The sequence below is a fragment of the Bos indicus genome, chromosome 20 (assembly GCF_029378745.1).
Source record: "Bos indicus isolate NIAB-ARS_2022 breed Sahiwal x Tharparkar chromosome 20, NIAB-ARS_B.indTharparkar_mat_pri_1.0, whole genome shotgun sequence".
In the NCBI taxonomy this organism is placed as follows: Eukaryota; Metazoa; Chordata; class Mammalia; order Artiodactyla; family Bovidae; genus Bos; species Bos indicus.
Genome location: NC_091779.1, coordinates 41,973,501 through 41,987,566, shown reverse-complemented (window position 1 = coordinate 41,987,566; position 14,066 = coordinate 41,973,501). Strand labels below are relative to the sequence as shown.

At 38.0% G+C, this 14,066-nt stretch overlaps 1 protein-coding gene across 5 annotated transcripts in view; it reads right to left on the bottom strand.

The window, feature by feature from the left end:
* The window catches only part of DROSHA (drosha ribonuclease III), a 123,092-nt gene that overhangs the window by 69,213 nt on the left and 39,813 nt on the right, over nt 1–14,066 (bottom strand). For all 5 annotated transcript variants that reach the window (XM_070774804.1, XM_070774805.1, XM_019982966.2 and 2 more), the window contains 3 exons: nt 9,419–9,490; nt 7,722–7,803; nt 6,683–6,757 (listed from right to left, as the gene is read on the bottom strand). In XM_070774804.1, coding sequence (XP_070630905.1) covers nt 6,683–6,757; nt 7,722–7,803; nt 9,419–9,490 — 229 coding nt within the window. The remainder of the gene's footprint in view (nt 1–6,682; nt 6,758–7,721; nt 7,804–9,418; nt 9,491–14,066) is intronic.

Genomic DNA, 14,066 nt, shown 5'->3' with positions numbered 1-14,066 from the left:
GGTTGCTATTTCCTTCTCCAACGTGTTTATATAGAGGATGTCTGAAACAGCTGGGTAAAAAAGTCAAGTTGTGTAACATGTTTAGTGTTATCTCACTTAAAGAAAAAAGTATAATTCTCTCTTTATAGGTGAAAACGAATACAAATCAAACCACTTATAGCAACTACTTATCCTCACACATCTAGAAGTTGGTGTTCACTTTTTTACTTCATACACTTTTGTACTGTTTATATGTGCGCGCGCACACACACACACACACACACAGACTGGACACAATTAAGGGCAAAGGTAACACTTCAATTTTGTGAAGAAAGAATGGTCTTTTCAATAAATGGTGCTAGTCAACTGAATGTCATATTGAAAACAATGAATCTTGACCCATATCTTATGTTATTTACAAAAACAAATCTGAGACAGATTATAGGACTAAATTTGTAGAAAACAGAGAGAGTATCTTGATGATCTAGAGGTAGGCAAAGTTTTCACAAACAAGATACAAAAAGCTCTAAGCAAAAAGGAAAAATAAGAATTAAAATTAAGAATTTCTGTTCATCAAAAAAAAAAAAAAAATCACCATTAAGATGGTGAAAAAGCAATCACAGAGAAGGTATTGGCAATACATATATTGGCCAAAAGACTCATATAATAAGTATATATAAAAAATACCTACAAATAAACAAGAAAAAGGCAAATAAAGCAACAGAAAAATGAACTAAAGGCTTGAATGCTAAGTCACTTCAGTCGTGTTTGACTCTGTGTGACCCCATAGACGGCAGCCCACCAGGCTCCCCCATCCCTGGGATTCTCCAGGCAAGAACACAGGAATGGGTTGCCATTTCCTTCTCCAATGCAGGAAAGTGAAAAGTGAAAGGGAACTTGCTCAGTTGTGTCTGACTCTTAGCGACCCCATGGACTGCAGCCCACCAGGCTCCTCCATCCATGGGATTTTCCAGGCAAGAGTGCTGGAGTGGGGTGCCATTGCCTTCGCCTAGAATAGGCACTTCAAAAGTCAACAAGGAAAAAACAAAAGTCAACAGGGAAATGGTCTATGTATGAAATGGTGTTCCATTTCATTAGTCTTTAGGGAAATGAAAATTAAAACCATACTGCGATACCTCTGATGCTCATCAGACTAGCTAACTTGAAAAAGAAAGAAAAACGCCAAGTGTTGGTACAAATGTGGAATAACTTGAACTCTTATCTATACTGCACATGGGACAGTGAAAAGGTACCATCATTTTGGAAAACTGTTTGAAAGTATCTACAAAGCAAAACTTAAAAGCATCCAGAATATCCACTCCTAGGTAGATATCCACTACAGGAAAGCATAAATATGCACATCAAAAGGCATGTACAAGAGTTTGATGAACATATGCGTGCTATCTGAAAGAGTCAAAAACTAAAAATATCAGATCAGATCAGATCAGTCGCTCAGTTGTGTCCGACTCTTTGCGACCCCATGAATCGCAACATGCCAGGCCTCCCTGTCCATCACCAATTCCCGGAGTTCACTGAGACTCATGTCCATTGAGTCAGTGATGCCATTCAGCCTTCTCATCCTCTGTCATCCCCTTCTCCTCTTGCCCCCAATCCCTCCCAGCATCAGAGTCTTTTCCAATGAGTCAACTCTTCGCATGAGGTGGCCAAAGTACTGGAGTTTCAGCTTTAGCATCAGTCCTTCCAAAGAAATCCCAGGGCTGATCTCCTTCAGAATGGACTGGTTGGATCTCCTTGCAGTCCAAGGGACTCTCAAGAGTCTTCTCCAACACCACACTTCAAAAGCATCAATTCTTCAGCGCTCAGCCTTCTTCACAGTCCAACTCTCACATCCATACATGACCACAGGAAAAACCATAGCCTTGACTAGACGGACCTTTGTTGGCAAAGTAATGTTTCTGCTTTTCAATATGCTATCTAGGTTGGCATAACTTTCCTTCCAAGGAGTAAGTGTCTTTTAATTTCATGGCTGCAGTCACCATCTGCAGTGATTTTGGAGCGCAGGAAAATAAAGTCTGACACTGTTTCCACTGTTTCCCCATCTACTTCCCATGAAGTGGTGGGACCGGATGCCATGATCTTCGTTTTCTGAATGTTGAGCTTTAAGCCAACTTTTTCACTCTCCTCTTTCACTTTCATCAAGAGGCTTTTGAGTTCCTCTTCACTTTTCTGCCATAAGGGTGACGTCATCTGTGTATCTGAGGTTATTGGTATTTCTCCCGGCAATCTTGATTACAGCTTGTGTTTCTTCCAGTCCAGCGTTTCTCATGATGTACTCTGCATAGAAGTTAAATAAACAGGGTGACAATATACAGCCTTAACGAACTCCTTTTCCTATTTGGAACCAGTCTGTTGTTCCATGTCCAGTTCTAACTGTTGCTTCCTGACCTGCATACAAATTTCTCAAGAGGCAGATCAGGTGGTCTGGTATTCCCATCTCTTGAAGAATTTTCCACAGTTTATTGTGATCCACACAGTCAAAGGCTTTGGCATAGTCAATAAAGCAGAAATAGATGCTTTTCTGGAACTCTCTTGCTTTTTCCATGATCCAGAGGATGTTGGCAATTTGATCTCTGGTTCCTCTGCCTTTTCTAAAACCAGCTTGAACATCAGGAAGTTCACAGTTCACATATTGCTGAAGCCTGGCTTGGAGAATTTTAAGCATTACTTTACTAGCAGGTGAGATGAGTGCAATTGTGTGGTACTTTAAGCATTCTTTGTCATTGCCTTTCTTTGGGATTGGAATGAAAACTGCCCTTTTCCAGTCCTGTGGCCACTGCTGAGTTTTCCAAATTTGCTGGCATATTGAGTGCAGCACTTTCACAGCATCATCTTTCAGGATTTGGAACAGCTCAACTGGAATTCCATCACCTCCACTGGCTTTGTTCGTAGTGATGCTTTCTAAGGCCCACTTGACTTCACATTTCAGGATGTCTGGCTCTAGGTCAGTGATCACACCATCATAATTATCTGGGTCGTGAAGATCTTTTTTGTACAGTTCCTCTGTGTATTCTTGCCATCTCTTCTTAATATCTTCTGCTTCTGTTAGGTCCATACCATTTCTGTCCTTTATCGAGCCCATCTTTGCATGAAATGTTCCTTTGGTATCTCTGATTTTCTTGAAGAGATCCCTAGTCTTTCCCATTCTGTTGTTTTCCTCTATTTCTTTGCACTGATCGCTGAAGAAGGCTTTCTTATCTCTTCTTGCTATTCTTTGGAACTCTGCATTCAGATGCTTATATCTTTCCTTTTCTCCTTTGCTTTTCACTTCTCTTCTTTTCACAGCTATTTGTAAGGCCTCCCCAGACAGCCATTTTGCTTTTTTGCATTTCTTTTCTATGGGAATGGTCTTGATCCCTGTCTCCTGTACAATGTCATGAACCTCATTCCATAGTTCATCAGGGACTCTATCAGATCTAGGCCCTTAAATCTATTTCTCACTTCCACTGTATAATCATAAGGGATTTGATTTAGGTCATACCTGAATGGTCTAGTGGTTTTTCCTACTTTCTTCAATTTAAGTCTGAATTTGGCAATAAGGAGTTCATGGTCTGAGCCACAGTCAGCTCCTGGTCTTGTTTTTGCTGACTGTATAGAGCTTCTCCAAAATGTCCATTAATCACAGACAGGTTAAATACATTTTAATTTAGTCACACTGTATAATACTATACAGCAACGAGAATGTGCCAACTACAGTTAACTATAACAGGTATTTCTAAAACAAAATAAAGAAGAAGATAGAAACAAAAAATATATACAATTCTAACTTTTATAATTCAAAAACAGGTAAAACTAATACATGGTATTTTCAAGACAGAATAGAGGTTGCCTCAAGGAGTCGGGTGGTGACTAGAAAGGGGCTCTTCAATGCTGGTAATCTTGAGTGGGGGGCTGAGTACACAGTTATATTCACTTGGTGAAAATTCACTGAGTCTTATGACAAGTGCACATTCAATATTTGTGTTCTACTTCAATCAAAGGTTTATTTTTCAAAAATGAGAGACAATACCAAAGAATGAGTGAAAACCACATTCACTCTCATTAATAACAAAATACATGAATATTTAACTAAGGCACTCTTATGACCGATTGTTTAAAGTCTATAAACGAGTATTTACTGAGCCCCTGCAATGTGCCAAGGAATATGTTAGTACTGATACAAGACAGACTGTTAACGCCTCAGCCTCATGGAGCTATAGTTGGAAGGAAGGAAGCAAAGAAACAAAGTCCAAAATGTGAAGAAGACTAATAATTCATTTTTTACAGCAGCATAAACTGATGGGATTCTTTTGATAAGAAATTTGGTACTACTTATCATGATCTTTAACAAATATCCATCTACTGGATGAATTACTAAAAATTAGGATGCAAAACATGTATCAGTATGACGACTAGCATGTAAAAAAGGCAAGAAGGGAAAAAAATGAAAATATACATCAAAATGGACACACCATTTTGAACTCACCATTTTCTAAAGATTTTTAGTGAAGTCATATTTTGAAAAACAAATCAAGCATAATTTGCCATCCAATAACAAACTGCATTTTATACAGAAAAACGCATTTTTCTGTATCCTTCTGAGATTTTTTTTAAGTAAGTATATTTTCAAAGAAAGTCTAATGAAAAAGTCAATTCTGTTTAAAAATAAGCCAAGAGATCTTTTTCTTTACAACAACCTGAGTGTCATCCCTGCATAGTTACGAGAAACATTTTGTGAGAGTTGAAATCCCATAAAGTAAACACCTGACAAAGGATTTTTCTTTAAGATGATTTTAAAATAAGTGTCCACATTCTCTTAGAGATTTGTTTGTTCATAAAATTCCTAGAGGCAGATAGACACAGAAAGGAAAGGCTTTTCAACAAACTCACTCTAATACCATTTTCTCATAAGTTTACCATTAAAGCTCCATTACAAAATCATAGATTCATTCACTTGAAAAGAAAAAGAAAAAAAGGACCTCTCAATAAAATGAAACCAGGGGACTTCCCTGGCAGTCCAGTAGTTAAGACTCCATACTTCCACTGCAAGGGGTTGGGGGAGTGGTGATGGTAAGGGGGCCACAGGTTCCATTCCTGGTCAGGGAACTAGGATCCCACATGCTTTGTGGCATGGCCAAAACACAAAATAAAAAAATAAAGACAAAAAGAAATAAAATATGCAGATATACAAAAGAAAATGCTTTGAATACATTTTCCAAACAAAATAAACATTAACAATAAGCCACCTTGACTGAGTAGACTGAGGAGAGGGTACCAAGGACAAAAGCTGGAGGAAAATCTACACCAGAATGAATAGATAAGATAAAAACCACAAAAGACGAATCAGAGAGCCAGAGTCAAGTAAGGAGCGCGCAGCAGGCGGAACACACTAAAAGCCCAGGTATCATATCAGGGAGGAGATGCAACTGAAGCATGTCCACTGGATTCGGTCTGACATCAGCAGCTACATCGGGGTGAGGGCATGTAAGGGGGAGTGGAATGCCACAGCAAAGCCAGGCTGTGAACAGCCCAGAATCCAACAGGCTCCTGGACGGCTCTGAGGCATGGGGGAGGCAAGTGCTCCCCAACGTTCATGAGGAGGGGAGCATGAGCATGACGCTGAACTCGTGAACTGCTGATGTGTAAATGTGGGCAGAGAGCTGACACGCTGAAAAGCTCCCCAGCTGAAATGATAAACCACAGATTTACTGCAGCAGTCATTTTTTTTTTTCCTCCTGTATCACCAAGAGGCCCAAATTATCAGAGAAGAAAAGGCAAATGGTTGAACTGACATTTCCACAGAAGGTGGTGGTTATTAGCACAAGGGGCTGAGGCCACTAGAGCTGAGAGACAAAAGTCAGAGGAGAGGACTGAAGCAGGAAAGCAAAGAAAGGTGGCTGTACACATTGAGAAAAAAGAAGATTCAGGCAGAAGCAAAGGGAACAAGGAAATGAGGACCTGGAAGTATAAGTGGATGTCACCAGAAAGTGAGACATGAGAATGAGATTCCAAGGAAGAATTCACTTAGGATGGTGAAGATTTTACAAACAAAAAGGCGTCCAAATATCTCATTAAAAGCCCAACCATTTTTAAAAAAATTCTAAATACAATGCTGTATCTCACAGCTAGCCTCTTGACAAAAATTTTTAAAAGTTAAAATGTTGCTTTGAAAAACATAGCAGTCATATATTTACTTATATATATGTAATAAAAATATTATATGTAATTAAATATATATTTAATTTCATGAGAATAAATTGTTCTTCACTATAAAATGAATAAAAGTATATGTCAAAAAAGAAAAAAAACTCCCATAAAACCACTATCTTACTACAACTATTACTCCAGTTATTTTTAGCATAGTTATAATCATATTGTTTATAAAATTTCATAAATTGTTTTCTAATTAAATATATACATTTTTTAAAGCCACACACATTTTTCCACTTTAATACTTGCATGATATTTTATCAAGTAGACTCTCAAATTTTTGAAATCAATTCTCCCACTGCTTATCTAATTTGGGGCTATCATAAATTATGCAGGGGTATAAATCAGCATGTATAATATTACATTTTCATGCCTCACCTGAGAAGTAGATAATTAAGTATCTGAGGTGGGAAAGTTGTCCCTAAAGATTGAAAGGAGAATGGCTCATTTTCAGATGTACTATCTCACCAGGTCACTGACAAGCCAAAAGATTTACCTGGAAGAAATCTTACAAAACGTGGCATAAAATGAAATCTTGGACAGCAGGGAGGACTGTCTTCAAACAAAGGACCTAAAGCAAACAAGTGAAAAGGAAAGAAAAAATAAATAAAACTGCCTTGAGAAACAAACACTGAAACTTAATTCCCAAGATTTATGATAACGAAACAAAAACACCACCACCAACAGAAGTAGGGACATAACAAACACTGCCCCCACTTCTACTCAACAGCTGAATCAATCATGTGGCAACTGCCTCAAACATCCCATGAAGAGTGAGGAGACCCTCCCCGCCAAGAAAGGGAAGAATGAAAGCCCCAAGGATATATACAGTATATAGCATATACAGTAAAGCTAGTTTTAGAAATTCAAAGATATAAAGATTTTTGTTATAACTGAACTACTGCATGATAAATATGCCTGTGTTTTCGCTGTGTCCCATTTTAATCAATATAACTGGGGGGAAAAACAGAGAAATACTATTCAAAATTTGGTTTGAAAAGCTGTTCATCAACACACTGCTTTAAAAATAAATAAATAAATGTCTGATGGAACAGACGCATTTCCAAGAGTAAATCATCATCCAAGAACCAAGTATCAAGTTTTGAACTGATGTAGCATACGGTGTGTGTGTGTTTTAAGAGTTAACTAAAGTTCTGTTTTAATGAACTGTCATTTTGGAAGAAGTTTATTACAGTAAAGTCCAACAGACTTAAGATATTAACTAATGAGATTTCCCCAATGCAGATAAATCAAGGTAGTTACTCAACATAACTGATACCATCTTCCTAGGTACCAGTTACTTAACAATTAATGATAATCCTTCATAATGGACATGGTCCATCTGTAGTTAAATGAGACCCATAACAACTCATTTATGTCAAATGATAAGAAGCATGCCTATGAATAATAAACTTTTCCCTGCAGTTCAAAAGTGAGAGGAATTTCAACTATGTACCCCTACTTTTTTATAAGAGTTTTCACATAAACCACAACATTCTCCCACAAGCGCTACACTTTTGTTAAATCCTATTTACCTTTGAGATTCCAGTCATACAATTCCAAAATATCTCTGAATAGGAATAATGAAAAGAGTTCAAGTCCTTTCACACAAAAATTCTGAAAAATAAACCAGAAACCCCAAATTACTGTAGTACTGCAACTATATATTAACTGATGCTTCAGCTTGTTTTAGTCAAGTGTTTTAAAAAGTGTCTAATGCAACTGTACTAAAACAGTTTAATTTCCTAAAAAACTTGGCCACTGTCCTATAGTAGCTCAGTGTCTTAAAACATTAATGAAGTAAGCAATAATGTCATTAGAATTCCTAAGAAAATGTGGGCTTGGTTCTTCTCAATGTACAAATAAAGTGATGTGAAATTTAGAAATCAAAGTCTCTTTCATGTCATATTTTTCTAACCCAATTACAAAACATACCAGAATCTCTTAGGGACTTTCTGTTAATTCAAATAACACACTGAGCAGCCAGCTCTGATAGATTTGTCCCCAGCACCACCCTCCCCTCCCACCTCTGCTCACCTCCACCCTTCAAACACACCCACAATCACTATTGCCAAGTTACCATAAATTAGAGGTCTCCGTGCCAAAAAAGTTCCAGCTCTTAATGAAGGCAAATAAAGGGCTACGAAAAACGACAGAACTTTGTACCAAAATTTCTGCTGTAAACAAGCTTAACAGATGATATATCTGCGAGTGAGACTTGTCTCATAATTCTTCCTCCTACTTGTTTTGCTCGGGGTTCATAAATCACCCTGCGTGAGATCACGCCAGAAGTCGTCAACTTTTACAATAGCAAATGAAGGCTTATGACCTTAAAAATAAAAAGGAAGCAAAAAAGCCCTTCCAAGCTGAAGAATGAAGGGGCGGCCCTTTCTCCTTAATTCTTTTTGAAAGACAGGTAGAATTAACAGGACTTGCCCAGAATGAAATAGGTGCAAACTAAGCATGCGTGTCATGCTCATCAATCCCCGTGGGTCCTCCGCTGCCCTCGACAGAGCCACACTGTTAAACAAGGTTTGCAAGAGGAGCCAGGGGCTCAGGAAATCGACCCCGACTCCAACACAATGTTAAGTGCACAAGCTTGTTTGCTGTCTGGTTGTTATTTCTTAGTGTGATTTGTTGACACCACTAAAGTCAAGATCAGGCAATGAATCATTCTGAGATTCACATTAATCTTGCTTTGGAATTTTAAACCTCTTGCATATATTTAGATAAATCTGCTGCTGAGCATCCGCAGTGAAAAACAATTAGGAAAAATATGTAAATATATGGGAAGAAAAATGAACCAAGCATTGATCTTGTCACTGGAGATAATGAATAAGATTATTCCCACAGTTATCAGATTCAGTTTCACTTTTCTAATTTCCTCTCTGATAACGACCAGTAACCAAAAGCTGTCCCTTGTCCAAAACAAACTAGAAACAGATGTAATGTTACCATCACGTAACTTTCAGTAGCTGCAACACAGAGGAGAAACGGGTTCAAAAATAGGTCAAAAAGTTGGAAAATGACCTGAATTTTAACCTCCTTCCTAAAGCTACATCTGACTACAGTTACCTCTGACTGGTCTTTTTCAACAGTGAACACAATACTTTAAGAGTATCCTTATGGCAAAAAGCCAGCGCTGGTCAAGTTCAATGCTTTAAAAATATATAACTATGGAATAAACAAAAGAGCAAACTGCATCAAGCTGTTAAATAATCTTCTCTCTTACCTCAGGCATCATCTCTTCTATGAAATGAATCGTGTAGTCTATGTTGAATCTAATTACTTTACACAGTGGAATCTGTAATAAGAAGAAGGAGAGGGTCAGTTTCAAAATGCCTTTCTGTGCTCACCACTGTACACGTGTTGGCTACCTGACCCAGAAGGCCATGAACCAAATGAGAAAGTTTCACCTTAATCTAAGCTGCTAACAATACTGCACATGAAGCTTGACCACAACTGCTGGATTTTAATGCAAGAACCCAGCTGACCTGGTCTCTACAGGAAACCTGCATAATGTTGGTGTTTAATTAACTGTAGTAGCAGCAGCAACACAAACACGACAAGAACTCGTTAAATCCAAATATACTGCCTCTGAAGAATTAATAAAACCACGAATACGTCTTTCTCTCGGGTTTTTAAAACCTTTCAGAATCTTCAGCTCTTCAGGCAGATCTGGGATAGCAGGCTGACAATTCATCAGTTACAGATTCATAAGTCACTGAAGTACACACAACTCATGCTGCCTTTCTGGCTCTGGAGCAAAAGCAAGCATGGCAATAAAAATAATAATAGCTAACACTTACTAGCTAGGTAGGCCCTGTTCTACTGTTTCATATACTGTCACTCACGTAGCCATCCTGTGAGATAGGTACAATTATTCTCCCTAGTGTACAGTGGAAGAAACAAAAAACAGAGAATCAGATACTTTGCCTAAGGTAGTGTGTGTGTGTGTGTGTGTGTGTTAGTCGCTCAGTCGTGTCTGACTTTTTGCGACCCTATGGACCATAGCCCACCAGGCTCCTCTGTCCATGGGATTCTCCAGGCAAGAGTACTGGAGTGGGGTGCCATGCCCTCCTCCAGGGGATCTTCCTGACCCAGGGGTAAAACACGTGTCTCTTACATCTCCTGCATTGGTAGGTCGGTTCTTTACCACTAGTGCCAACTGATAACAGGGATCTGGTGAATTAGAAACCCTTGCTCCTGACCCCAGTTCTAAGCCACTAGGGTATCCATCTCTCATTACCTAACACTGTCCTAATAATATCTGTCCTAATGCTCAGAGTATGTGTGAAGATGAAGGAAAGCTCAGATGAAATAAATCCACATCTGTCTTGCTTTACAAATGTATCATTAGATACCAGCCTAGTGCCCACATTTAAGAGGTTTTCTCTAGGCCTATTTTTGAATGAACGGAGGACTGAAAAAGGGAGGGGTGTGAGGTTAGAGCAGTGGTTTGGCTGAGTAGCTGGAGAAAATAATAGACTCAGAAGCTCTAGAGATGTGTTAAGTAGGCTTTTCTGGCCACTCGATCTGTCCATAAGACGATTTTATATAAATGTCATCGTTTTTACAAACCACAGCAATTAGAAAGAAACAAATTTTAATTCCACCAGCAAAAGGAATGGTAAGAAAAACAGTCTTACAATGCCATCTACTGGAAGTCTTTTTCTCAGAAATGAAGTTTAGCTCTTAGGTGCTTTTTTTTTTTTGAAGGATAGTGGCTAATTTAAGTGAAATTCATAATTAACTTTAATAAGAGATCCATTTTCAACTTTCTCATGGTAATGCGTTCTAAACCAGCTGAAGCGACATGCTAAGGTCACTATCATTTTGAAGTTCTTTCTTCCTACAAGCATTTAAAAATATTTGAGCATAGTTTATGAATAATTTGTGCAATTATTCACAGTTTTAAAATACATTACTAACAACCAATAGATTCACAGATACTCTAAAATAGGCCACACCCTCTATCTTTTAAAAAGGCAGAGATCTAAGAGAAAAGCATGAAAACAAGCATAAATAGAGTGTGATACAGTGTAACCTGTCAGAGTGCCATTAAAAAAACAAACAAAATGTTGAATAGTATAAAGTACAAAAGAATCAAAGAGGAGGTAACATTTGAGTTGAGTCTTTAAAGATGAGAAGGAATTTTCCAGGTCATTCAGAAAATTAACTGGGAAATAAAAAGGTGTTTGTTTATTCTTTTAAATTAATTTTTATTGGAGTAAAGTTGCTTTATAACGTTGTGTTAGTTTCTACCGTACAGCAAAGTCAATCAGTCACAGATATACATGTATCTCCTCCCTTTTTTATTTCCTTCCCATTCAGGTCACCACAGTGCATTAAAGAACAGGAATTTAGTTTCTAGCAAGACAGAGAAAAAGAAGCTGGAGCCAAAATAGGTCATTTAGCTCTTCAGGAGTGAAATGAATGAAGACAGAGACACAAGGAAATTCTAGAAAGTATGAACTATATTCTGCAGATCTTATAAACCAGGTTAAGGATTCAGAGCTATCCTTATGGCAGCAAGAAGTCATTCAAGTGCTATGAGTGAGAGACCAACACAGTTTCACATGGTCGCTGTGTAAACAGGGTGGGAAGGGTGTACAGAGGAGCAAGGCAAGAGACCAGGAGCCTAATGGAACAGCCCAGGAGCCAAATGAAGAGAAGTCCAAAAGAGGAAGGGGAAGACTTTTAGACATAGGAGATGGGACGGAAATCCACAGCGACCATTCTGACCTGGAAATGAAAGAGAGAGAACAGAGGATAATTTCCAGGTTTCTAGCCTAAGGGAATAGCTAGGTCAGGATGACATCAAAACAAGGAAATTCACAGGGTGTAACCCTAAGTCCCTTAAACTCAGTATGTAGAGAAGATGACCAGCTCAGTTTCACACAAGTTGAGGGTGAGGTACCTGAGGGGACATCAAGGTGGGTGTGTCCAATGCGCAATCTGAAATGTGAGTGTGAAGCACAGAGCCATGTGTCACAGCTATAAATTTTGATGTCAGAACATGCATGAGAGGAAAAAACATGGGTGACATTGCATTACGTGGGGAGTGCATTCAGGAGAGAAAAGGACCAGAGCCCTTGGGAAGAGTCAAGAGGCAGAGAAAGAGCAGAAGTGTAAACTTTACTCCTTCCGCTCTGTGCAACAGCAGCTCTGCTGATGATTAATGCAACTACAGTTCCTTCCTCAATGACTTCACCTAAAATCACTTTGGGGGACTCCTTTAACCTCTCCTCTTACACATGCTGTATTTCCCTTGGGGCAGTCACCCATACCACTAGAACTCTTCTCAGACACACAAATTTGGGAAGGCAGAATCTCCCTTTCTATTCAAACTTGCATCTCTAAGACTCAAAGAGAACTTGTCCTTTTCCTATATATTGGGAACTCAGTTGATCAAGAGCTCAGTCGGCCAATCAAACAATATAAACACCTTTGATCTTTTCTTAAAACATGTTTGAGTAGTGACTAACACTAACTCCCATCTCATCCTACCAGAAACAAATCAAAAAACCATTCCTAAACTTCTATATTCTAACTCTACTATTTCCAGGCACTAAATGACTACAATCCAGGACAGAGAGGCCATTGGAAATGGAAAGCCAATTAAGGCAGCAGGGAAAGGATCATGGCGTTTCTTTGTGCTTTTGAGGGCAGGATAAAATATTATGTATGTACAACACAAATCTAGGTAACCATAGTTATGTTATCGAAGTCCTTAAAAGCACCAGGTATTATAAGTAATAACAAATGTACTACATAAATAGATAAAATTCTCCTGGAATGTTCTATACTTAGCCAACAAGGCTTTCAATCCACTTTAATTCAAGAAGACCTTAAGAGAACCTGTCAAAACTAAACTGGGTTGAGATTCTAACATTACCATCATTTACATGCCCTTCATGCTGATGTGTTCTCTCTGGCAAGAAAATGAATCAGAACAGTAAAGCGATTTAATAATTCTTTTTCTTGGGAGGCTATTTCAAATTCAAGAGGCCTTTGATGGATCTAATTCCTATGAACTGTACAACACTTAGCTTAAAACTCGATTTATTTTATCAACATCTCTAACATAAATGATGGGGCTTATCTTCTCATTACAGAGTTAAGTTCTCAAGTTCTGAGAGCTTGAATATTTATAAATATATATATATATATATATATATATATATATATATATATATGCTGAAGCCAGGAATTTTTCAGTCCTATCTTTTATTTTATAGCAACAGTAACAACTGCAATTAATTTCACACTAGCAGCCTCTCAGTGCCAAAACCTTGTGTTGAGAAACTTTAATAAAGCTCAAAGAATCACTTCCATGTCACATACATACCAATAATCAGTTTTAAAAAAAAATAAGAATTAGAAGAAAAACTCAAATGTCTGTCTGACATCTTATCCAAAATAATAAGTGCCAAATGTACTGTGTATTAAACATCATGATAAACACTTTTCATGTGTCATCTCATTTATTTTTTTATAAAAGCCAGTAAGAGTACCATAACTAATAACCTCTATTTTACAGATGAGAAAAGTCAAGGCTTATAAAAATTGAAAGGTCAAATCATACAGCTAGTAAATAGAATCATTAAGGTTTAAACCCTCTCTGAAGCCATACAGCTTCCTTCTTTAAAGTGACCCTAAAAGTTAAAATGAGATCTATATTACTTAAAGGGAATTAAGAGATAAGATAGATAATTTTCAAGTATTTTCATGGTAACTAACTATTGTATTTGCAAGTCCTCTGAGGGAAAAAAGAGAGAAAAGTATAACGTAGGGGCTCAGTTCAGTTCAGTTCAGTTCAGTCGCTCAGTCGTGTCCGACTCTTTGCGACCCCATGATTCGAAGCACACCAGGCCTCC